The 22,690-nt window shown below is 52.8% G+C and overlaps 1 protein-coding gene across 2 annotated transcripts; it reads right to left on the reverse strand.

The window, feature by feature from the left end:
• Positions 1–635: 635 nt before the first annotated feature.
• Positions 636–22,407, reverse strand: CAPN1 (calpain 1; the record flags this gene model as incomplete). Of its 2 annotated transcripts, XM_079707582.1 has the most annotated exons (21): positions 636–1,409; positions 1,778–1,836; positions 2,126–2,242; positions 2,873–2,951; positions 3,209–3,277; positions 3,677–3,741; positions 4,532–4,589; positions 4,676–4,741; positions 5,318–5,357; positions 5,458–5,669; positions 6,438–6,449; positions 7,346–7,527; positions 17,518–17,678; positions 17,820–17,894; positions 18,254–18,339; positions 18,689–18,772; positions 19,617–19,785; positions 19,873–20,006; positions 21,532–21,650; positions 21,917–21,986; positions 22,141–22,407. In XM_079707582.1, the coding sequence occupies 21 exons, from the start codon at positions 22,405–22,407 to the stop codon at positions 1,383–1,385; spliced, it is 2,151 nt and encodes a 716-aa protein (XP_079563708.1). In that variant the 3' UTR covers positions 636–1,382. The 2 variants fall into 2 exon arrangements, with proteins under 2 accessions (XP_079563708.1, XP_079563707.1); XM_079707581.1 differs by lacking the exon at positions 6,438–6,449 and having other exon boundaries at positions 7,334–7,527.
• Between the last annotated feature and the right edge of the window lie 283 nt (positions 22,408–22,690).

Below are 22,690 nucleotides of genomic sequence, written 5' to 3' on the forward strand. Positions count from 1 at the left end.
CTCCTGGTGGCCGAGGGCAGCCCCCACCCCCAAGCTGGGCTCCTTCAGTCTTTGCTCTGCAGACGCTGCCCCGGTTTGCGGCTCACCCCTCCCCACGCTGTCCCAGCCCCTCCTCTACCCCCACCTCAACCTACTCTTCGTCTTATCTCTGGTAAGAACAGCTGGGATCCCAGAGGGGCTGGAGCAGCTTATATAAGCTGCGGGTGTCTGGGTCACAGGGGCAACTCCCCTCCCCCACCCGAGAAGACTTAAAGGAGGCTCTGTGTTCTGGGGAGCTTCCTGGGGGTCAGGTTTGCGCTAAGTAGGGGTTTGGGTTTGAGCCAGAGCCACATGGGCAGAGTGTGCAGGGAAAGAAGGGGTCAGGGCTTAGAGGAGGGGGGCATGGAGGACCAGCAGGGCCATGTGGGACCTCAGCAGTATGGCCCTGTCCCTGCAGCGGGGGCCCCATCCTCCCCTCCCAGATGCCCAGGACTCTAGCAGAGGTGCGAGCCTCCAGGGCGATGGGGAAGGGGATGGAGGGCAGGGCAGGGGCGGGGGTGAGGCCCTGAGCAGTCCCTGCAGGACAAGGCTTGCTGTGCCCTCCTGGGCAGCAGGTTTAGGCAGAAACACACTCCAGAGTCAAAGGTGGGGCCGTTTCCTTTATTATTTGGGGTTTCTCTGCATGGAAACATGAGACTGCCCCACCCCATGCCCAGGTGCCTCTGGCACCCCCATCAGTCCCCACAGAGGCCCCTTTAAAATCACCAATATAAAAAAGGAGGGAGGGAGGGAGGGAGGGAAGGCCTGACCACCCCGCAGGCCAGGCCGCTCCTGGTCGGCAAGTGGGGACAGGACTGGGGGGAATGTGAGCAGAGGGGGGCACTGGCTCCGGCACAGGAAGGAACAGGCATTCATTCCCAGCCCTGCGGAGGACGCCCCAGCTGGGAGGGTGCTCCGCACGGCTACGTGGCAGGTGTGCAGAGCTAGTGGTTATAGTTTAAAGGCTGCAGGTGGGGCGTGGTGGGCTTGGGGGTGGAATGGGTGGCTTGTGGAGGGAGGGGAGGGGACACATCAGGATGTCCAGAGGCCTGGGGCTGTCAGCTCCCCCTGGGGCCTCATCCTGAGGCAGGAACTAGCAAAAGCTGCCTTCCCGGTTTGGCAACCAGAGGGGCTGGGGGAGTCCATCTGAGCCCGTGGCCAGTGGAGGCAGGGAGGGCCACACAGCTCTGCCCAGAACAAATGAACCGGGGCGGCCGGGAGGTGAGGACGAGGAGGACGAGGCCGCCTCCTGCTCCAAGAAAGGCACTTGCAGCTGGTGTGGCCTGGTGTGGCGTGGCGGGAAGGCACGGCCCGGCAGATGAGGAGGGCAGAGAAGCACAGCAAGGGGCTCATGCAAGAGCCCCTCATGCGAACATGGTCAGCTGTAACCACTGCCGGGCAGAGGGCGGAGAGAGGGGTCAGCCAGGGCAGAAACCCCAAGTCCGGCCTCCCAGCTCCATGGCTCGGGAGTCGCCATCTCCTCACCCCCTTGAGGGCAGGTGGGAGAGGGACCCTCCCGGGGGAGGGGGGCGGGGCACTCTCTTACCTCCTTGACCCCTGGGAGCCCAGGCTGCTGGCTCCTGTACAGGCCTCCAGGGGTCTGGCCCATCCTTCCCAGGACCCAGACACCCAAGCGTGTCCTTGCAGGACCCAGGTGGCCGGCCTTAGGGCTGGCGCTGAGGCCACAGCCTCCAGCCCAGGAGGGTAAGAAAACACTGCCCCGAGCACCTTCCCCAACCCGACCGGAGGACAGCCCTACCTTAAACAAGTCAAAGGTCACGACTCCATCCAGATCCGTGTCCAGAGTCTTGAAAAACCCTGTGTGTTCAAGAAATGATGACATGGGGCTGAGAACTCAGTGGGACCTTCAGGCAGGGCCAGGACCGGGCCCCACCTCCTGCCTCACCCCCACCTCCCCAAAGCCGCAAGCTCTCTCACCCTCACAGCAGGGGAGCAGCCCTTCCTGCTGCTCGAGAGCCCCCTCCAGAGTTCCCACCCAACTCCCTGTCGCCTGGCACTCAGCCTGCCTGGACCCCACCTCCCCGAGACCCTCGTTGGGGACGAGCTGGGGACCGAGCTGGAGGAGGGAGCCGACGGGGACACTCACGGAACATGGTCTCCAGCCGCACTAAGCAGCACACGAAGTTATCAAAGTCCACAGCCAGGTCGGGCTCCGAGTAGCGGGTGATGATGAGCTCGTAGAGCTTCTTGTTGAGCTTGAAGCCTGGCGCAGGAGTGCAGGTGAGGGCCAGGGAGGTGCAGCCAGGCCAGAGGGGGCGGAGAGGGGGACTGAGGCTGGGCAGGGTGAGCCCCAGGGCTGGGGGGCATGAAGACCTCCTGGGCAGGGCCGGGAGCTGGGCAAGTGCTGGTCCAGAGGGAGCTTGAGGACCCAGACTGTGCCAGGGAAGCAGGTGCTGGCCATCAGGGCCCAGGGTCCAGTTTCATTTGTTCTGAATGCCCTGGCCTCATCCTGACGTGGGACTGAGGATGAGCCCTGCACTGCTCCCTCTGGAAGCTCTGGAGGCCAGCTCCACTCCTCCCTGGCTGTGTGGCCTCAGGCCAGTCACTACCCCTTTCTGAGCTGCACTTTTCTCTGCTCAATGGGATAATAATTAAAGACCCTATCCTCATCAGGCTGCAGTCAGAACAAAAGGAAATGCTGATAAAGTGCTTGGCTCAGTCACCAGGAGAAAAAGGCAGTAGATGGCTGTTACTACTTCACCACCATTGCCATCACCCCCCCACCCAGGGACAAGGGCTAGTGGGCGGGCCACTGCCCTGGGTAGCTGTCAGAGAAGCGAGCCAGGGCCATCCCCCTGGGGCTCCACGAGTGCCACCAGCCCTCAGGCCTCACCTGCAGACTCGATGGCCATCCGCATCTCGTAGGCACTCATGCTGCCCGACTTGTCCAGGTCAAACTTCCGGAAAATGGACTGGGGGGGTGGGGGTGGGGGGCAGAGGGTGAGGGCTTGGCGAGCATCCAGCCCTTCTCGTCTGCCCAGGGTGGAGGGCTGACGAGGGTGGAGGGGAGAGGCCCGAAGGGGGTCAGCCACTGGGATATGTGGGCTCGGAGAGGCAGACCCAGGGCAAGGGCCTAGTCCACACAGCTGGTCTGGGAGCCGGAGCCTGGCCGCCCGCTGTGACTGAGGCTGCAGAGGAGGGGAGGGTGCTGCCAGCAGGGACCACCTACCAGGTAATTCCGGATGCGGTTCCACAGGATGTTGAACTCCACCAGGCCCAGCTTCCCGTTGCCATCACGCTGGGCGGCCGTTAAGAAGAAAACTCCACAGCTTAAACCAGGTACTGGGTGAGTGAGCACCGGGGACAGCAAGATGAGGAGCGGGAGGGGAGAAGCGGCAGGAGCCCGCAGATGGCTGCCTGGGGCCAGGCCTGAATCAGGGTGGCTGGGAGGGGCTCAAACAGAGCACCAGCCTCAGGGTCACCTGCAGACGAGGCCCTGCCCGCCTCTCAGTGGACACAGGCCTGTGCCTCGGGCCCCGCCCCACCCCGATCAATGGGAAGATGCCAGGAAGGAACTGGTCTGTCCACACTTGTCCCTTTCTCTGTGCTGCTACTGGGATGGGTCACCCAGGGCTCTCCCCATGCCTCCATCCCAACCCAAAGCCCGGCTCAGGGGGCAAAAGCAAAGGGAGGATACGTCCATGAGATTCACCATGCTGCGGCAGGACTCCAGGCTGAAGCCTTTGGTCCGCAGGTCTTTGTCTGCAAGAAAAACCAGCCCCGACACCTCAACCCAGCCGGCTCCCTGGGCCTGCCCCGTGCTGGGCACACTGGGGGGACAAGGGTCCGGGAGGCACCATTCCCGTCCCCTGGTGTGTAAAATCTAGGCCAGTAGGTGTGTAGGATTGTTTCCATCATCAGAAACAAGAGTTTAAGGCATTTTAGCAGTCAAGCCGGTGTCCCAACAGGCACGGCAACACCACCATTAGACCCGAGTGAAAAGGAACAGTGCTAAATAGAAGTGAAAGAAACACAGTAGAAACGTGGAGCATAGGTGGTCACGGCAGGGGTGGGATTTGCTGCAGGCCTCGAAGGCTGAGAAGAGCAAGAGAGGGGTTCTGGGCTGAGGGAACAGCATGGACAGAGGTCGGAGGTGAGAGGTCAGAGGCGGGGGCAAAGGGAAGGTTGCAGGGCAGTTGCCTTCAGTTTTGCACATTGGGGAGTGAAGCCGGCCACCTGCCTTCTGGGAGGAAGGGGCGCCCACACACTGGCCCTAAGGTGCTGTCAGCCGGCTAAGCTTCTAATTACACCAGGCACAGCGCTGAGGCACGGAGAACAGCAAGACGGCATGAGGAGTTTGGGAGGAAAAAGGGGGTGAGCAGGCCTCAGAAAGGTGGTGGAGGGTGCCCCACCCACGAAGACCAAGGGGTTGGGTTCAGCCCAGGGTGGGAGCCGAAGGCTAGATTCTGGAGTTTGGAGGAACGGAGGCGGGGGGGTAGGGGGGTTGGGAAGCAGGACATGGGGTGGAGGGCGGCCACTCAGGGATGCTCACGTTTGCTGATGATCCTGTTGAGGATGGTCTGCAGCTCCTTGACGCTGATCTCCATGTCCTGGGGGAAGAGGGAGGATGGCACCCACTCTGGGGAAAGGCTGCCCCTCGGTGCCCCCGAGCACCTGTCCACCACGCCCAGCCTACCTCCCCTGCCAGTTGTCTGAAGAGGGATTTGAAGTTCTCATCAATCTCCTCTTCTGAGAGCACTTGCTGGATGGAGAAGCGGGGGACAGCAGGTCAGGGGCACCCCAGCCTGGCCCCTGCATGGGCAGCTGCTGGAGGCAGGGCTGGGACCACTCAACAGCTATGTGTCACTTCACCTCTGAGCCTCGCTCTTCTCATCTGTAAAATGGGAACCTGGCCCCTACTCTATCCCTGTCCAGGCCTCTGTGGCCTAAATGTGGAGGGTGAAGTTCAGCTCAATGATGAACAGTGAGGCTTTGATTCCCTGCTGCACGACCTTGGGCAAGTTCCTTAACCTCTCTGAACCTGAGTTTCCCACTGAGAGGGTAGTGACAGCACCCTGACACAGCTGTTATGGAGGAAACGGGGTGACCCAGGTAAAGAGCTCAGCACAGACCCAGCAGAGAGCAAGAACCCAGGGACCCTGTGCCATTATTACCACAAAGTCCTTTGCAAACTGTAAAGTGCGGGGCAAATGAGGGTTTAGTATTACTCTTACGGCTCCTGCCAGGAGGGGCTCTGAGCTGCCAGCCGGAGCCCAGGGCACAGGACACCCAGGGTGAGGGAGAGGAGGAGGGTGGCTGGTGGGGGCAGGGCACGTACCTCGTCAGGGAGATTGGCCTGGATCTGGTCGTCCAGCTCTCTGCAGAGGGTGGGGAGACAGGGGGCCAGTCAGCAGTGGTGGTGGGGGCAGGAGGGGCGTCTGGGGGGCGCAGAGAGCGGGGAGGGGGGCTTCTACTCACTGGGTCCCAGCGCTCTTCTCTGAGAAGAAACGCAGCACAAAGTCGCCCTCCTTGTTGGGCTCGAAGGTGGACGGCACCACCACATACTCCCCGGGTGGCAGGCGGAAGCGGGTGCTGACCTCCCGCAGGTTGATGAACTGCTCGGAGCGGGCCCGAGACGCGTTGGCCAGGAAGAAGTCCCGCTTCAGGTGCACGGCCGGCTGGCCCATCAGCTGGCGGGAGGGAAGGAGGGAGCGGGGGCTGCAGCTGCCCGCTCAGCCCACCCTTAGGAGCTGCCCCCAGACCCAGACCCAGACCCCAGGCTCCAGGTTCTGGCCAAGCAGCTGGAGAGCTGTGTCACGGCTCAGTCACCCAGAGGCTACCCGACCCTGACAAGTCATAGTGCTTGTGGCCTCATCCGTAAAATGGGGGTAACAGCCCTGCCTACTGCACCGGGTGGAGGGGGAGGAGACACCATGAGGTGAATGTAGATACTGTGACACCATGAAATAACTTTTTCATTATCCTTACCCGGAGCTTCCCCTGTGTCAGACACTGCAGGGCCTTTTACACGTCACCTCACTTAATGCTCGTGACAACTCATTTTACAGACACTGACGCCAAGGCTTAGAGCCTAAGCGACTCAAGGGTACAGAACACTCAGCCCACTACCAACCTGCTCCGAACCAGCACCCCAGATGGCCTCAGCGTAAACAGTAAGACAGGAAGAGCCTCACGGGTGCGTGTCAGGTGGGGCTCTGAGGGCCAGGGTTCAAAGCCAGCTCTCTTACTTATTACCTGCTCTGACCCCCAGGAGGACAGTGCTTGCTCTGCCCACTGAACAGCGGGCAGGGGGGTGGGGGCACTGTGTTAGCCCCAAAACGAGGAGACTTCTTAGCTCTCTACGTGTGGGCTTGCCGCCGTCCTGCTCCCTCTGGGCACCATCGGGCCATGTGTGTTCAAGGGTGTGTAAATCCAGGCGAGTCAGATGCCACACCTACCTCTGGAGGGATCTGCCAGAGAGATGAGGGAAGTTAGAGATGCTTGCTTGGCCCAGGGGCAGACGCTGTGGTGTGTGCTGGGCAGTGGCCCTGAGTTCTTAAGATGAAAATGATGGGATGAGGAGACCAGGAGACAGGGTCCTGGACAGGGGCCAGTGTTGACCCAGACCTGTATTCATGCCAGAGAGGGACCCCAGCGACCCCAGGAGGGAGTCCCAGGCGGGGCCCTCTTTGTCTCTGGAATGCCCTGCACCTCAGCTCTGAACCAGAGCCTCCAGGACTGCCCCCCGGGGCGGCCAACTGCAGAGTCCTCCAGCCCAGGGACATTGGAGGTCCACCCCAATCTGCTGCAAGGGGCTGTGGGCCTGGGCTGAGGCTGCGACTGTCCTTTACCCCCCACCAGGGAGATCCAGAAGTTTCTGTCTTGAATACAGTGCGTGAAGCAGGGCCCTCCATGGCCAGCCTCTGCATACATACTTCCAAGACAGGGAGCTCACTACTCCTTCAGGGAAGACCACTTGCCCACTTCTTTCTGAAACTGAGTCAAAGTCTTCCTCCCAGGTGTCAGCTAAGGCAGATCCCTCTGCCCAAAAGCAGCCATGCAGCCTCTAAGGACAGGGGAGAATCCCAGAATCCTCCCCTCTCCTAGCTAAACATCTTCCTCATCCTCCATCTGCCTCACGGGCTGAATTTAGGCCCCTGGCTGCCCCAGTCCTGGCGGATGGCCTCAGCAGGTGCTTCCTGAAGGCTCAGTCTAGGGCTGCGTGCCTCAGGGGTGTGACTGGCCCCGATCGGCTCAGGATGGGTGGGCGCCGCCTTGTCCTCTGGCGCCCCTGGCGCCCCCTGGCAGAGCTCGCCAGGAGGCCGCTTTCTCTGCCGGGTGCTGGGCGATCCGCCCGCTCACTCACCTCGTAGACAGCAAAGCCTATGGTCTCCATGTCGCGGCCAAATCGGCGCTCCCGACGGCGGTGCTTCTGCATGAGGGCGAGCAGGAAGCTGCAGCCTGACTCCCGACCTCTGTAGTCGTCGTCGTCCGGGTCATCCGTCTCCTCCAGCCGGATCTTGAACTGGGGGTTCACCCAGAAGGTGGCTGCAGGAGGTAGGGAGGCGGGATCAGAGGAGAAGCAGAGCAGTCCCCTCAAGCCTTCCCTCCCCCATGTTTTCATTCATTCATTCATTCAACAAATATTACTGTGGCCACCGTGTGCCAAGTGACAGATGTGCCACAGGGACACACAGGGTCCCTGCCCTCATGAGCTCCCATTCCAGAATAAACCAGAGGCAAAGCATGAACAAGTCAGGTTAGTTAATGGAACAGTTACAAAGAAAGCAAGCTGAAGTCGGGCAGGGAAGGAATCTTCGAGGTGACATTTGAGCTGAGACCTGAAGGGGAACCCCTGGGAAGCCTAGGCAGAGGGAGAAGAAAAGACCCACACCTGGGGCTCCAGTGAGCACAGGGGATCCAGGGAGGTTGGCAGATGTTGGCGGAAGCAGGGTCGGTGATAAGAAGTGTGGAATGAATCGAAGAGCAAAAGGACTCCCTGACAGGTCTGCACTGGGAGGGGCATGATTGGATCAGGATTTTAGAAGGTGGCTGCAGGAACTTCCCTGGTGGCGCAGTGGATTAAGTCTCTGTGCTCCCAGTACAGGGGGGCCGGGTGGGAGTCCTGGTCAGGGAACTAGATCCCACATGCATGCCGCAACTAACAGTTCATGTGCCACAACTAAGGAGCCCTCCTGCTGTAACTAAGGAACCCGCCTGTTGCAACTAAGGAGCCGTCAAGCTGCAACTAAGGAGCCCTGGAGCCGCAACTAAGGAGCCTGCCTGCTGCAACTAAGACGTGGCACAACCAAATAAATAAATACTAAAAAAAAAAAAAGAAGGTGGCTGCTGTGTGGACAGTGACTTAGAGGAGGCCACTGAGCTGCAAGGGCTGAGGGGGACTTGCATTTCTGGCAATTTAGTGATTCAGCTGCCTGAACAATCCTGCTGACTAAAACAACCAAGTGCTGCAAAACTTCTTTTTTTGCGGTACGTGGGCCTCTCACTGTTATGGCCTCTCCCCTTGCGGACCACAGGCTCTGGACGCGCAGGCTCAGCGGCCATGGCTCACGGGCCCAGCCGCTCCACAGCATGTGGGATCTTGCCAGACCAGGGCACGAACCTGTGTCCCCTGCATCGGGAGGCGGACTCTCAACCACTGCGCCACCAGGGAAGCCCCCAAAACTTCTTCTTTTTTTTTTTTTTTTTTTTTTTTTTTTTGTTGCTGTACGTGGGCCTCTCACTGTCGTGGCGTCTCCCGTTGCGGAGCACAGGCTCCGGACGCGCAGGCTCAGCGGCCATGGCTCACGGGCCCAGCCGCTCCGCGGCATGCGGGATCCCCCCAGACCGGGGCACGAACGCACGTCCCCTGCATCGGCAGGCGGACTCTCAACCACTGCGCCACCAGGGAAGCCCAAACTTCTTCTTAAAGGCACCAATAAGTCCAGCATTTCCCCCTCCCCACATACAAAATTAACATTAATCAAAAAGATAGATAATAAGCAAGGATGTGGGGACTTCCCTGGTGGTGCAGTGGCTAAGAATCCACCTGCCAGTGCAGGGGACATGGGTTTGAGCCCTGGTTTGAGCCCTGGTCTGGGAAGATCCCACATGCCACGGAGCAACTAAGCCCGTGCACCACAACTACTCAGCCTGTGCTCTAGAGCCCATGAGCCACAACTACTGAGCCTGTGTGCCACAACTACTGAAGCCCACACACCTAGAGCCTGTGCTCCACAACAAGAGAAGCCACTGCAATGAGAAGCCCGTGCACTGCAACAAAGAGTAGCCCCTGCGCTCCACAGCTAGAGAAAGCCTGTGCACAGCAATGAAGACCCAACACAGCCAAAAATAAATAAATTTATAAAAAATTAAAAAAATAAGCGAGGATGTGGAGAAATCAGAACCTCAGGCATAGCTGGTGGGAATGTAAAATGATGCAACTACTTTGCATAATAGTCTGGCAGTTCATCAAATGGTAAAACACAGAATTACCATATGACCCTGCGATTCCACTCCTCTGGGGGTGTGTGTGTCTGTATATCCAAGATTAATGACAACACACACCCACACAAAAAACATGTGACTGTTCCAAGTAGCATTATTTATAATTGCCAAATGGTAGAAACAACCCAATTTAAACAAAATGTGATAAAACCAAACAATGGAATATTATTCAGCAATTAAAAGGAATGGAGTACTGACACATGCTACATAACATGGATGAACCTTGAAGACATTATGCTAAGTGAAAGAAGCCAGTCACAAAGGACAACGTGTTGTATGATTCCATTTATATTAAATTATTGTCGGGAACAAGCACATTCATAGAGACAGAAAGTAGATTAGTGGTAGCCTGGAAATGAGGGGGAGGAGGGGCTTGGGAGTAACAGCCAGGGGGTACAGGTTTTCTTTTGGGGGTAATGAAAAGGTTCTAAAATTGACGTGATAATGGGTGCACAGCTCTGTGAATATAGTAAAGGCCACACTGGATTTTACACTGTAAATGGGTGAATTATGTGGTATGTGAATTATATTTCAATAAAGCTGTTTTAAAACATGGAAACTGGGAGCCATGAAAGGTAAATAATGCCAAAGGATTTCTGCAGACTCCTAGAGGTCTTGAGTCCTGCCTGGGCTCAGGGGCAGGAGATGAGGTCCAGTAGGAGATCACAGCCATAAAACTGGAAGCCCCGTGAGGAATGCCAGCAGCGTAAGTGTGAAAGAAAAATAAAACCACTGGGAGGAAGTGAAACATTCTCTGAGGATTTATAACCACAAGCCAGCCTTCTCATGAGCTTGCAGATTTAATTCATGCTGCCCATGAGGTCAAAAAAAAAACCTTAAGGAGAAAATTTATTTTTAAGAGTCCTGGGTTGGGAGTATCCCAGGTGACTGGCAGAAACACTAGAGGAACTTAACTTCATCTAATAACTCAAACAACTCCTGAAGATAAACTTCTAGGTCAAATAAGCCAAAAACCTCAGAAGGTTGAGAACCAGCAGCCACAATGGATGAACCTCATGATGGCTGAGAATGAGCAGCGATGAACAACAACTCACCAAGACTTCAGATACTGAAATTATCAGACACAGAATATGAAAGACTAGGTTTACTATACTTAAAGAAATAAATGAGATGCTTAAATATATGAGCAAGAATGAACAGATTAGAAAAAGAGCCATTAACACTTCCAGAAATAAATTTTTCAAGTGAAATTAAGTATTTGTTGGAAGGATTAACCAACAGCAAAAAAGAAAATTAGTGCATTGAGAATGAATCTAAAGAAACTACCCAGAATGCAATCCAAGGAGATTCAGAGATGGAACATTTAAGAGATGTTAAGAGATCTGGAGGGTTGACTGAGGAGGTCCAGCTTACATTTGATTGGCATTCCAAAAGGAGAAAATAAAGAGAGTAGGAAGGTGATATTCTAAAAGATCATGGCTAACAATTTTCTAGAATTGTTGAAAGACATCAATCTTCATACACAGGGAGCTCGACCAATCCAAAGCATAATAAAAAGAAATCCCCACCTCAACACATCATGGTCAAATTGTAGAATATCAAAGAAAAAGAATCTTAAAAGTGAGAAAAGACAAACCATTTCAGAAGGCATGGTAGACAATCAGACTCCCGACTCACATAGTGACAGTGGAAGCAGAGTGAAGAGTAATAGCATATTCAGGGAAGTGAAAGTAATGTCAATTCAGAGTTCTATATCCAGAGAATTGTCAAGAATGAGCACACTATAAAGGCATTTTATACAAGTACTGAGAAAGTTTATCACCAAAAGACCCTCAGTAAAAGAAATTCAAAAGGATATATTGCAGACAGACAGAAAATGATCTCCGATGAAAGGTCTCACCATTCATGAGAATAGTGAGCAAAAATACTGATATTATGTGAGTAATCAATCAAATATGGGCTATACCAAATAATGGGGATGATGATGGTGCTTAATTTAGGACAGGCAGAAAACTGTTAAGAATTAAAATACTAGCTAAAGATAGCAGATTGAACAAAGGGAGGGTGTGATCCAACTTAAATACTCTCAAGTCTTTATATTATTTAGGTGGAGGGTAAAGATACTGATCGACTAACTTTGGAACTTATTAAGCAAGCCCTTCTGTCTTCCAAACTCAGAGGGAAAAACTAGCAGAGGGAAAAGAAAAAATTCAATCCAGAAGAAGGCATAGCAGGAGGGACAAATCGAAAATGCATAGTAAGTCTGCTGAAATAAATACAAATATATCAGTAATCACTATGAATGTAAATGGATTAAACTTTCCAATCAAAGGACAATGTTTTCCAAATTCAACTATTAAAAAAATCAGTTATATGCTACTTATGAGAGATAACTAAAACACTGAGCTGTAGAAACGGTATAACAAGACATACCACAAAAGTACTAGCAGTAACTAACAGAAAACTGCAACAGCGTAGTAACACAGACTGAAACAGACTTGAAAGTAAAAAGAATTATTAAAGATGAAGGTGGTCACTAGATAGTAAAAAAAAAAAGTTTAATTCACTAGGAACTTATAACAATTTTAAACTTGATGCACCTGGCTCAACATATGCAAAGAAAAAGAACTGACAGAAATAAAGGGAGAAATTGGCAAAGCTAGCAAGATGGTGTGAGATTTTATTATCCCTCTTCCAATAATGGATAGATTAAGCAGACAAAGTAATCAATAAGTTTGATATAATGAACAATTATAGAAGATTCCCCCTAATATTCAGAGAACAGTATACTGGTCAAGAGAACAGACTCCAGGTTCACACTGACAGGGTTCAAATCCCAGCTTTGCCACTTATTAGTGACTTTGGCAAATTGCTTAATCACTCTGTGTCTCACTTTCCTTATCTGTAAAATAAAAACTCACCACATGCTGGGCCACAGCACCAGCTTCTGTTTATTTCAAACCTATGATCTCATATAGATCATATTTTCTGACTGCAAGGAAATTAAGTTAAAAATCAACAATAAAATAATAACTGGGAGGTTTGATTATTGATTCAATCTCTTAAGTGTTACAGGTCTATCCAGATTTTTTATTTTTCTTGAGTCAATTTTCGTAGTTTGTTTCTTTCTAGGCATTTGTCAGTTTCATCTAGGTTATCTAATTTGTTGTCATACAATGGTTTACAGTATTTTCTTATAAATCATTTATTTCTGTTGGGTTGATAGTGATGTTCTCTCTTTAATTCCTGATTTTAGTAATTTGAGTCTTCTATCTTTTTTCTTGTTCAGTTTGGCTAAAGGTTTGCACTCTTTGCTGAGCTTTTCAAAGAACCAAATGTTGGTTTCATTGATTTTTCTCTATTGTTTCTCTGTTTCATTTATTTGGCTTTCTTCTGCTTGCTTTGGGTTTAGTTTGCCCATTTACTAGTTTCTTAAGGTGGAAAATTAGGCAATTGTTTTCAGTTCTTTCTTTTTTAATATAGGTACACAGTGCTTTGATTACTATTCTATGTGATTTCTCATTTACATTACTATTTCTTTTGATAAACTAACTCATTCTACGGGGCCAGCATTACCTTGATACCAAAGCCAGATAAAAACATCACAAGAGGGCTTCCCTGGTGGCGCAGTGGTTGAGAGTCTGCCTGCCGATGCAGGGGACACGGGTTTGTGCCCCAGTCTGGGAAGATCCCACATGCCGCGGAGCGGCTAGGCCCGTGAGCCATGGCCGCTGAGCCTGCGCGTCCAGAGCCTGTGCTCCACAATGGGAGAGGCCAAAACAGTGAGAGGCCCGCGTACAGAACTACCATGACATCCAGCCATTCCACTCTTGAGTATTTTTCCAAAGAAAATGAAAACATTAATTCAAAAAGACAAACACTGGATGATTTTGTTTATATGTGGAATCTAAAAAAAACAAAACAAATGAAAAAACACAGCTAAACAGTAACAGAGTCAGAGATACAAACAGATGGTTGCCAGAGAGGAGGGGGAGAGAGAGAGAAGACAAATAGGTAAGAGAGATTAAGAGGTACAAACTTTCGATTACAAAACAAATGAGTCACAGATACGAAATGTACAGTGGGGGGAATATAGTCAGTAGTTTTGTAATATCTTTGTCTGGTGACAGATGACAACTAGATTTATTGTAGTGATCGTTTTGAAATGTACAGAAATATCGAATCACTATGTTGTGGACCAGGAACTCACATAGCGTTGTAGTTCAATTATCCTTCAAAAACAAACAAACAAACTCATAGGAAAAGAGATCACATTTGTGGTGATCAGAGGCAAGGGGTAGGGGCAGAGGGAATTGGATGAAGGTAGTCAAAAGGTATACATTTCCAGTTTTAAAGTGAATAAGTGCTAGGGCTGCAATGTACAACATGATAAATAGAATTCACACTGCTATACATTATATATGAAAGCTGTGCAGAGAGTAAACCCTAAGAGCCTAAGAGTGCTCATCACAAGGAAAAAATACACCTTTTCTATTTCTTTAATGTTGTATCTATATGAGATGATAGATGTTCACTAAACTTACTGTGGTCATCATTTTATGATGTATGTGAGACAATTCATTATGCTGTGCACCTTATACAGGGCTGAATGTCAATTACATCACAATAAAACTGGAAAGAAAAAAAGACGTCATAAAATAAAGTCTAAAAATAAATCCAAAGAAAGCAGAGGAATAAGATAACAAGCAAGAAAGCAAAGATTAATAATATAGAAAAAAATACTAAAAAGGATCAATAAAGTAAAGAAATCATTTCTATTTAAAGACTAATATTGACAAACCCCTCACAGGATTAATAAAAACAAAAGAGACAATGCCAACAAGAAACATTATCAATAAAAGAGATGATATCATTACAGAAGAGGTATGGTATATTAAGCATGACTTCACGCTAATAATTGGGAAAACAATATGCAAAGGATAAACTTCTAGAAAATAAAACTCATCAAAATAGTCTCAAGAGGAAATAGAAGACCTGAGTAATTCAATCACCATTAAAGATACTCAATAACAAAAGTTAATGTTCACACAAATAAAAGAGTGGGCCTGACAGCTTTATAGACCAGTTCCACCAAACATTCAAGCAAAAAATCATACCCACCTTATGCAAACTCTTCTAGAAAACAGAAAAAGAGAAAACATTTCCCAGTTCACTTTATCAGCCAAATACAGCACCAATACCAAAACCAGACAAGGTAAGCATGAGAAAGGAAAACTACAGGCAAATCTCAGTCATGAACATGGATGTAAAATTATTGTATAAAAAAAGTTATGTCATGACTCTGTTGTTTCTATCTCAGGAATGTAAGGTTAATTTAATATTAGAAAAGTGATCAGTGTAACTTACCTTTTTAACAGATAGAAGAAAAAAGCTAATCTAATAATAAAGTATTTAATAACATTAAGCTTCATTAATCTGATAAAAGGTGCATACAAAAATGAAAACAAGGGCTTCCCTGGTGGTGCAGTGGTTGAGAGTCCGCCTGCCGATGCAGGGGACACGGGTTCGTGCCCCGGTCTGGGAAGATCCCACATGCCGCGGAGCAGCTGGGCCTGTGAGCCATGGCCGCTGAGCCTGTGCGTCTGGAGCCTGTGCTCCGCAACGGGAGAGGCCACAACAGTGAGAGGCCCGCGTACCGCAAAAAAAAAAAAAAGAAAAGAAAACAAGGGGCTTCCCTGGTGGTGCAGTGGTTAAGAATCTGCCTGCCAATGCAGGGGACACGTGTTTGAGCCCTGGCCCGGGAAGATCCCACATGCCGTGGAGCAGCTAAGCCTGTGCACCACAACTACTGAAGCCTGCACACCTACAACCAGTGCTCCACAACAAGAGAAGCCACCGCAATGAGAAGCCTGCGAACCGCAACGAAGAGTAGACCCCGCTCACTGCAACTAGAGAAAGCCTGTGCACAGCAACGAAGACCCAAAACAGCCAAAAATAAATAAATAAATTTATAAACAAAAACAAAAACCCAGAGTAGAAAAGTTTATAGTGATGAAATCTACAGTCAACATTTACTAGTAAAAACTTTTCCTTTGAGAGAGGGGTAATACCAGGACACAGCCAGTGCTAGTCAGCATGCTGCAGGCCTGGCCAGCACACTAAACAAGAAAATGCAACAAAAATAATAAGAATTGGAAAAGAAACAAATTCATCACTATTCTCAGGTGCTATACTGTCAGTTAGAAAAGCAAAAAGAATCTACAGAAAAATGAGTAAAGTTAATTACAGTTTAATAAGTTTGCTGGATACAGAATAAACTTAAAAGGTCAGCTGCATGCTACAGTATCAGCAACTACTTGGGAGAGGTAATTTTAAAAGAGATACCATTTACAACAGCAACAAGATGATAACGTATCTAGGAATAAATCTTAACAGATGTATAAGCCCTTTATGATGAAAGACATTAAAGAAGGCCTAAATAAATAAAGAGATACACCACATTCTTGGATAAGAAGACTCAAAATTGTAAAGATATCAATTCTCCCCAAATGGGTCTGCAGAGTCAATCCAATTCCAAAGTAAAATCTCAAAAGGGCTTTTTGTAGGACTTGGTAAACTGATCCTAAAATTCACATAGAAAAAACCAAAAAAAGCAAAGAGCACGAAGAGCTAAGAGACTCCTGAAGAAGGAATTCATCCTGTCCAATTTCAGGACTTATAAATCTATAGCTACTAAACCAATGCACTCTTGGCAGTGGGATAGGCCAAGGGACAGAAAAGCAACTCAGAAACAGACCCGCACATACAGTGGGAACTGTATGACGGGGCTGGTGTTGCAGGGCAAGGATGGACTTCTCAATAACTGGTACAGGGAACAGTGGTCATCTGTTTGGGGAAAAACTGAAATTAGATCCCTGTGAGGGAGAAGAATGCTTGAAAACAGAGGGCTGTGAGCCAGCCTGAGAACTGCAAAGGGGGCAGGTCATGAGAGCAGAACTGTAGTGGTGGACGCAGCACAGCCGAAGCTGGCCAGTGAGACGCTGCAGCACCGGGGTGGGGTGGAAGCTGGACTGGAGGGGGTTAAACACTAAACTGGAAGCGAGCAAGGAAATGCCGAGGGCGGCACTCCTGAGAAATTTCACTTTGGAGGGGAGCAGAGAAATGGGCCGGGGAGTGGGTCGAGAGACGGCGACTGTTCTGAGGCAGGCAGTTCTCTCATCACGACACGGAGTGAGAGGTGACAGATGAAGGAGCGGGAGGCTTTCAGAGTGAGGGAGAACGGAGTCTGGAGCAGAGGTGGGGGGTCCCCACGAGCAGGGACAGTTCTGCCACTGTCCCAGGCGGCAAGGCAGCAAAGGCGGGCACAGGTCCAGACAGGCTGGGGGATTTGGGGGTGGGAATGGGACGGGTGTCCCATGAAATCAGATGAGAGTGACAGTGGAGGCAGGTCTGAGGAGAGAGTGGGAATGTACTCATAGGAGCTGCTGGGGTCATGCAAAGTGCACGACTGAGGTTTGTGTCTGTGAATTTACAGGGAAAATGCTGCCCCAGGTGTGTAACTTCTCTCCAGGCACAGTCAGCAGTTCTGGAGCAGGTGGAGAGCGTTCAACTAGGGTTATGGTTGTACCAGGGAAGAGGAGCAGAGGGACCCAGGGGCCGGGAAGCTCGAGCGTTTGCAGGGGGAAGATTAAAATGGTGACTCCAACCTGGTAAGGATGAGGACTCTAGCCTGGCAAGAAGAGAAGGCGAGATGGGAGAGGAACGATAATACCCCACGGATCTAGACGCCCAGGGAAAGGTGACAGAGAATCAAGGAGGGAGACAGTGGGCCAGGAGGAAGTTCTCGGAATGAGGAGTGACAGGAAGGTGGCTGGACAGCAACGAAGCCTTCTCCCCTTGTCAGCACTCTGGCTCAGACCCCAGCAAGGGAATCAAATGTGGCTCTTTGGAATTTACAAGGACATTCAATATTTCATCCTCAAAGCAAACTCGCGAGGTCAGCACAACTACCCCTACCTTACAAGCGAGGAAACTGAGGCTCAGAGAGAAGACATGTCCGGGGCAGCAGGGCCCAGACCCCGCCCCCCTGCGCCCTCAAGGCCAGGTCACCTGGGTAGTTGCGGCAGCCCCCCGCGGTGCTCCCCCGCCGCCAGGTGCCCTCGTACAGGGTGGTGTTCCAGTTGCGGAACCTCTGGCTCTTGAGTGCGTCGGGCGTCAGGTTGCAGATCTCCAGGCGGGTGAACTCACGCAAGAAGTCTCGGAAGGACATCCTGGGGCGGGGGGTCGAGGTGAGAGGTGAGCCAGGGCCCCCAGCCAGGGCACCGAGGGACGTGGCACGGCTGGGTTTGGGGGGATTGGGAGCTGGGGTGCCTGTCCCCAAGAACGGCCAGACTGAAGAGGGGGCTGCTCACCAGAACTCCCCGTCCTCCATCTTGACCCGGAGCTGCTCCCGAACATAAGGGTCTACGCTGGTCCACTCCGGGGAGCTGTGGGGAAAGGGCACTGCCAGGGGCTGCCGGCCACTGACCTGCCCAGCCTCTGTCCCTGAGGCCTGTCCTCCCCTGGCCCGGGTCAGGAGGCCTCCTCCAGGCCAAGTCCAGAGATCCCAGTCCCAGGGGTTGTCTTACAGGGGCCGGGTCAGATGTCCCGAGGATGCTCACAGGCTGGGCACAGCGGCCCGCACAGCCTGAGCTCTGTCAGGGCAGCCCTCAGACCCAGTCACATGCAGATGGGCCCCTCTGTCCAATCTCGAGCCCACCCTGGGTTGGCAGAGCCCCCAGCAGAAATGCCAGTGGCACTGAACAGCCTCCCCCAGCCTCCCTGGCCAGTGTCCGCGGCCCCTCACCCGTCACTCCAGGCTCCTGTCCACTCCACCTCGCCCCAGGGGTTCCGCATCCGGATCAGGTTCACCATCTGGCCCCGGTAGTTCACCTGTTCCCCAGAGCTCCCATCAGTGCCTGCTTCTGGAACACACTTTTAGCACCCCTTCCCTCCACCTCACCCTCGCCGAGCCCAGCTCAGCACTCAGCACCCACCATGGGAAGCACAACTGAGAAGCCTGATGGGGAATAACCTGCTGAGGAAGGCAGCTATGTGCACAAACTAGAGTAAGTCAGGGTGGCACAAGATAAACATCTCTGGATGAGAGTCCCCAGGAGATAGAAAAGGTGCTGCAGGAGTTCAGAGGAAGAGTCGGCCTCTCCCACAGCCCTGGCCACGGGCCAGAGAGACGAGGAAGCAGGAACGGCCCTGAAGGGAAGACCTCCACGTGGGGCAGTACCTGCTTGGCCCCGGTCACAGAGTAGGCGTGGCCCTTCACTAGCTTCTTGAAGGTGACAGCCTCCATATCCAGAATGCTGGAGATCTGCAGAAAGACACACATACTATGGCCAGTGTTCCCATCCCTGGTCAGGAGATGAGCCCCGAGTCTTGGCGTTCCCTTGCACACACAACAGCTATGGAAAGTGACAGGCAGGAACCCTGACCCCATCTCAGCCCCTGGAAGGGGTGCTTCCTGCTACTCCACCAATGTTACCACTGGTGGCAGGGCCTGGGCACCCCACTGACACTGCTTTTGGCCAGAGCTGGCCAGACCCTGTGCAAACATGCATGAACACATACATACAGGCATGCATAGCCCCTGGCCTCACCACAGAGCCACGAGGTCCTCAGAGGACCTCGTGTGGAGGGACACAGTGAGGCGGAGAAGAGGGCCGAGAACAGACTAGAGTCGGGTGGGACTGGGGAAGAGCATGGGGACGGGGTTAGAGTGGAGGATGCAGTGATGGTGGGGGTGGAGGCTGAGATCAAGGATGAAGGAGGCCTGAGGATGAGTCTGGGAACAGAAAAGCAACTGAGGGAGTGAATGGAGTACGGGAAGAAGCGGGGGCCCATGGGATCCGGAACTAGGAAGGAGCTGAGGTCTGAGGCTGCGAACTGGAGAGCAGACAGGCAAGGCCTTAGACGACAGGAACAAGGAGCTGAAGTCAGGAAAACAAGCTGAGGTCTGAGGTTTTGGGGACCAGGATGATGCCAGGCATGGAGGTGGAAGATGGGACTGAAGTGATGGGCGAGGCTGGGTGAGGATCCGGGGATGGTGTGAGGTGAAGGATGGGGTCTGGAGCCAAGCCTGCAGCGAGTCTGAGGCTGGGCTGGGTAGGGAGAGGGAACCACTAGGAGACTCAGGTCACAGGATGGAGCACACTCACATCAATGGAGCAGCCCAGCAGGGAACCTCGCTCCAGCGCCTTGAGGATGATGCTGTAGAGGTCGCTGGGCGCCTTCCGCAGCTCGTACCATTCGGTGACCCCACCTGTGAAGTCCTCAAAGCCCTCGGAGGTGCTGCCTCCTGAAAGGGCCTCGTAGCTGCCATTCACCCTGTGGGAGGCCCCGGTCAGCGCTCTGTACCAAGCGGGACCCCACACTCTGGGGGTGGCCTGGAGCTCTCGCTGGGCCCCTACTCACTTGGCATAGGCCTTCTCCAGCAGAGCACTCCAGAACTCGTTACCTTGGGCAGAGTGCACGAACACCAGCTTCCCGTCCTTGGTGGGCAGCAGGTCATCCACCACCACGTCCACCCAGTCCCCAAACTGCCACAGCTGAGGGAAGAGGAGCACAGTGAGTACCTGCTTTGAGATCCCCCGGGCCTGAGCTCAAGCCTCAGCAGCTCTCCCACTTACTAGATACCTGGTTCTAGGTCATATAATCCTAGACACGGGATCTGAGCAAGTTATCCTCTCTGAGCCTCACTTTCCCTCTCCACAAAACGGAACAGCAATGCCTTCCTCATGGGAAAACTAAAGAAGATTAGGAAGGCAGTTTTTAGGGCAGCATTGTTGATATTTTTTGAAACAGACCAAGGTGCCTTTTTAGGTATGGAGAGGTTGCAAAGCCCTTGGGCCTTGGCTCTCCCGGACCCTTTTAAGGTCATGACCCCTGCCTTTCCCCCTCCCCATTCTAGGCCATGGGGGTGGGGTGGGGTGGGGTGTGTGTGTGGGGGGGTGCGGATACCTATGTAAATTAGGTGTGGAATGAAAATGTGTCATCCAGATCCTTCAACCACAAGGTGGACAGCAAACCGCAGGGTTTGCTTCATAGATGCCTTGAGGGGCAAGTTTCCCAGAGAGGTAGGAGTCGGCCCACCGAGGCCAAAAGTGACTCAGTCCTACGGCACTGTCATTCGGTGCTGTGTGTGTGCGCGCGAGGAACAACGGGGCGAAGGGAGGAGGTGGGCCCACCGCACTGTCTGTGAGGGAGTGAACGGGCCAATCAGAGGCCGGGGAGGAGCGGATTGGAGGAGTGAGGGGAGAGGATGGGGAAAGGGCGGTGAGGCCACGCCCCGGTGAGCCAACGCTGGCAGGTGCCGCACTTGGCCAAAGTAGTTGTCACCGCACGGTGGGTCCTGCAAGTCAAGCCGTAGGCGCCGAGGCGGGTGAGGACGAGGTAGGGCAAGGGGCTCCCTGGCTAGGTGGAAGGAGAGGACACTGGGGCCAGAGATTCTCATCCAGGCTTCCTGGGGGTGTGTCTCTCCCAAAACCAGCCTACTGAGAATTCATTAGTGTGATTCGAAAAATGGGCCCTGTGTGCAAACAACATCAGGAAACGCTGGTTTAAATAGGCTTAATCCCGAGTCTCTCTTTTCTGCAAGGCTCTCTAAGAGGCTGGCGATTGCCAAAGTGCAGGCGGAGTCGGGAGTGGGTGGGTGGGTGGACTGATGCCAAGGGTGTAGATGGCCACATGTGCTGGTCGGTTTTCCCCGGCAGAACACTCTCTGTTTCTCAGATAGGGAAACTGAGACCCTGAGGAGGAAAAGGAGTTGTCCCACAGGATATAACACAGAGATCTTTCTACTCTTCTAAGCACTTTTTTCCTCCGATGTGCACAAGCATCCAGGAAAACTGCCAGCCGAAATACCTGCCCAACCGTTTCACACATGACAGATTTTCACATATGACAGATCAGAGATGGAATCAAGAGGTCAAATACAATACTTTCAAGAGGGAGGACTGGCCCTGCAAGGTGTGGCCCTGAGCCACCCTAACTTCAGTGTCCCCACCACCTCCAATGCCTGCTACCCCTCTCACCCTCACCCCCCTGGCCCAAGGTGCATGTGGGGCTCCTCACCTGGAAATGGAAGATGCCGACATAGCCATCCTGGAAGCTTTGGCCATGTGGAACTACTCGGTGCAGCAGGGTGTCATTGAGGGTAAGGGAGGCGATGGCCGCCAGGAGCCAACAGTCCCCTGGGATGGGAAAGAGCCACGTCAGGCCTGCTCTACCAACCTGCGCCCAATGGTGCACACGAGCGCCATGCTGGGGAGAAGCTGGGGTCCCCTGGGCAGAGTGCCCCTCAACTTACAGAAAAGACCCAGGAATCTGGGCAAACCAGCCCCAGCACTGATAGCCAGAGCCTGCTTGGGCTTGCAGAAGGGAGGGGCTGAGGCAGAGCAGGAAGGAACGGGTATAGGGAACTACTTCGGAAAAATAATCAAAACGCCCCAGGGCCTACCCAGTGCTCCCTGGCAGATGTCTGTGCGGGTGGCTCCATCCACGATGAACTGGGGGTTTGAGAACAGCTCCTGCAAGAGACCCAGAGTCCTGTCTCTGGGCCAGCCCCTCCTAGAAACTGGAACCCAGGTATCCCAGACCCCACTCTAGGGACCTGGAGTCCTATTCCCACTCCTCACCCAGGAAGGGTGTAAACTGAATCCCACCCAGGGTGGCCCCTCTCACCGTGGGACGCTTCCACTTGATGCCATAGGTTTTGGAGGAGTTAGGGCCCAGGTCCTTGAAGCCCAGGCTCTGGGGCACTGGGGGGAAAGCCTCATCACGGAAGAGGGCCCCACTCTGCAGGCAGTGAGCCCGCAGCTGATCATAATCCTGGCCCAGGTACTTGATGGCGTTTTCATGGCGGCCCAGGCCCAGCTCCTTGGCCCGCTGCTTTTGCACTTGTGCAGACACCCCGGTGCAGTACACCGGAATGATGACCTCCTCAGCCATCCTGTGGGACAGATGGGCCTGCTCAGAACCCAGGCCTTCCCAGGACTAGAGCTGGGGCTCCTGTCTGCTAACACTGCTCTCCAGCCCGCTGCCAGCCTTCCTCCCCACACCTGGGGTTTCCCCCCCTCACTGTTCCTCTCACTGAATCAGGGCTGCCACCTCCCTTTGCTCCCAGAACCCTGGAGAGGGGGTTTCCCATCCCCCCAGGTATGCTGGCCACCATCTCCCTACCCCCACCCAGTGCTACCACCTCTCTTTTCCCAGATGCCCATTGTCCTGGGTC

Source organism: Hyperoodon ampullatus (assembly GCF_949752795.1).
Source record: "Hyperoodon ampullatus genome assembly, chromosome: 7".
NCBI classification, from domain to species: Eukaryota; Metazoa; Chordata; class Mammalia; order Artiodactyla; family Ziphiidae; genus Hyperoodon; species Hyperoodon ampullatus.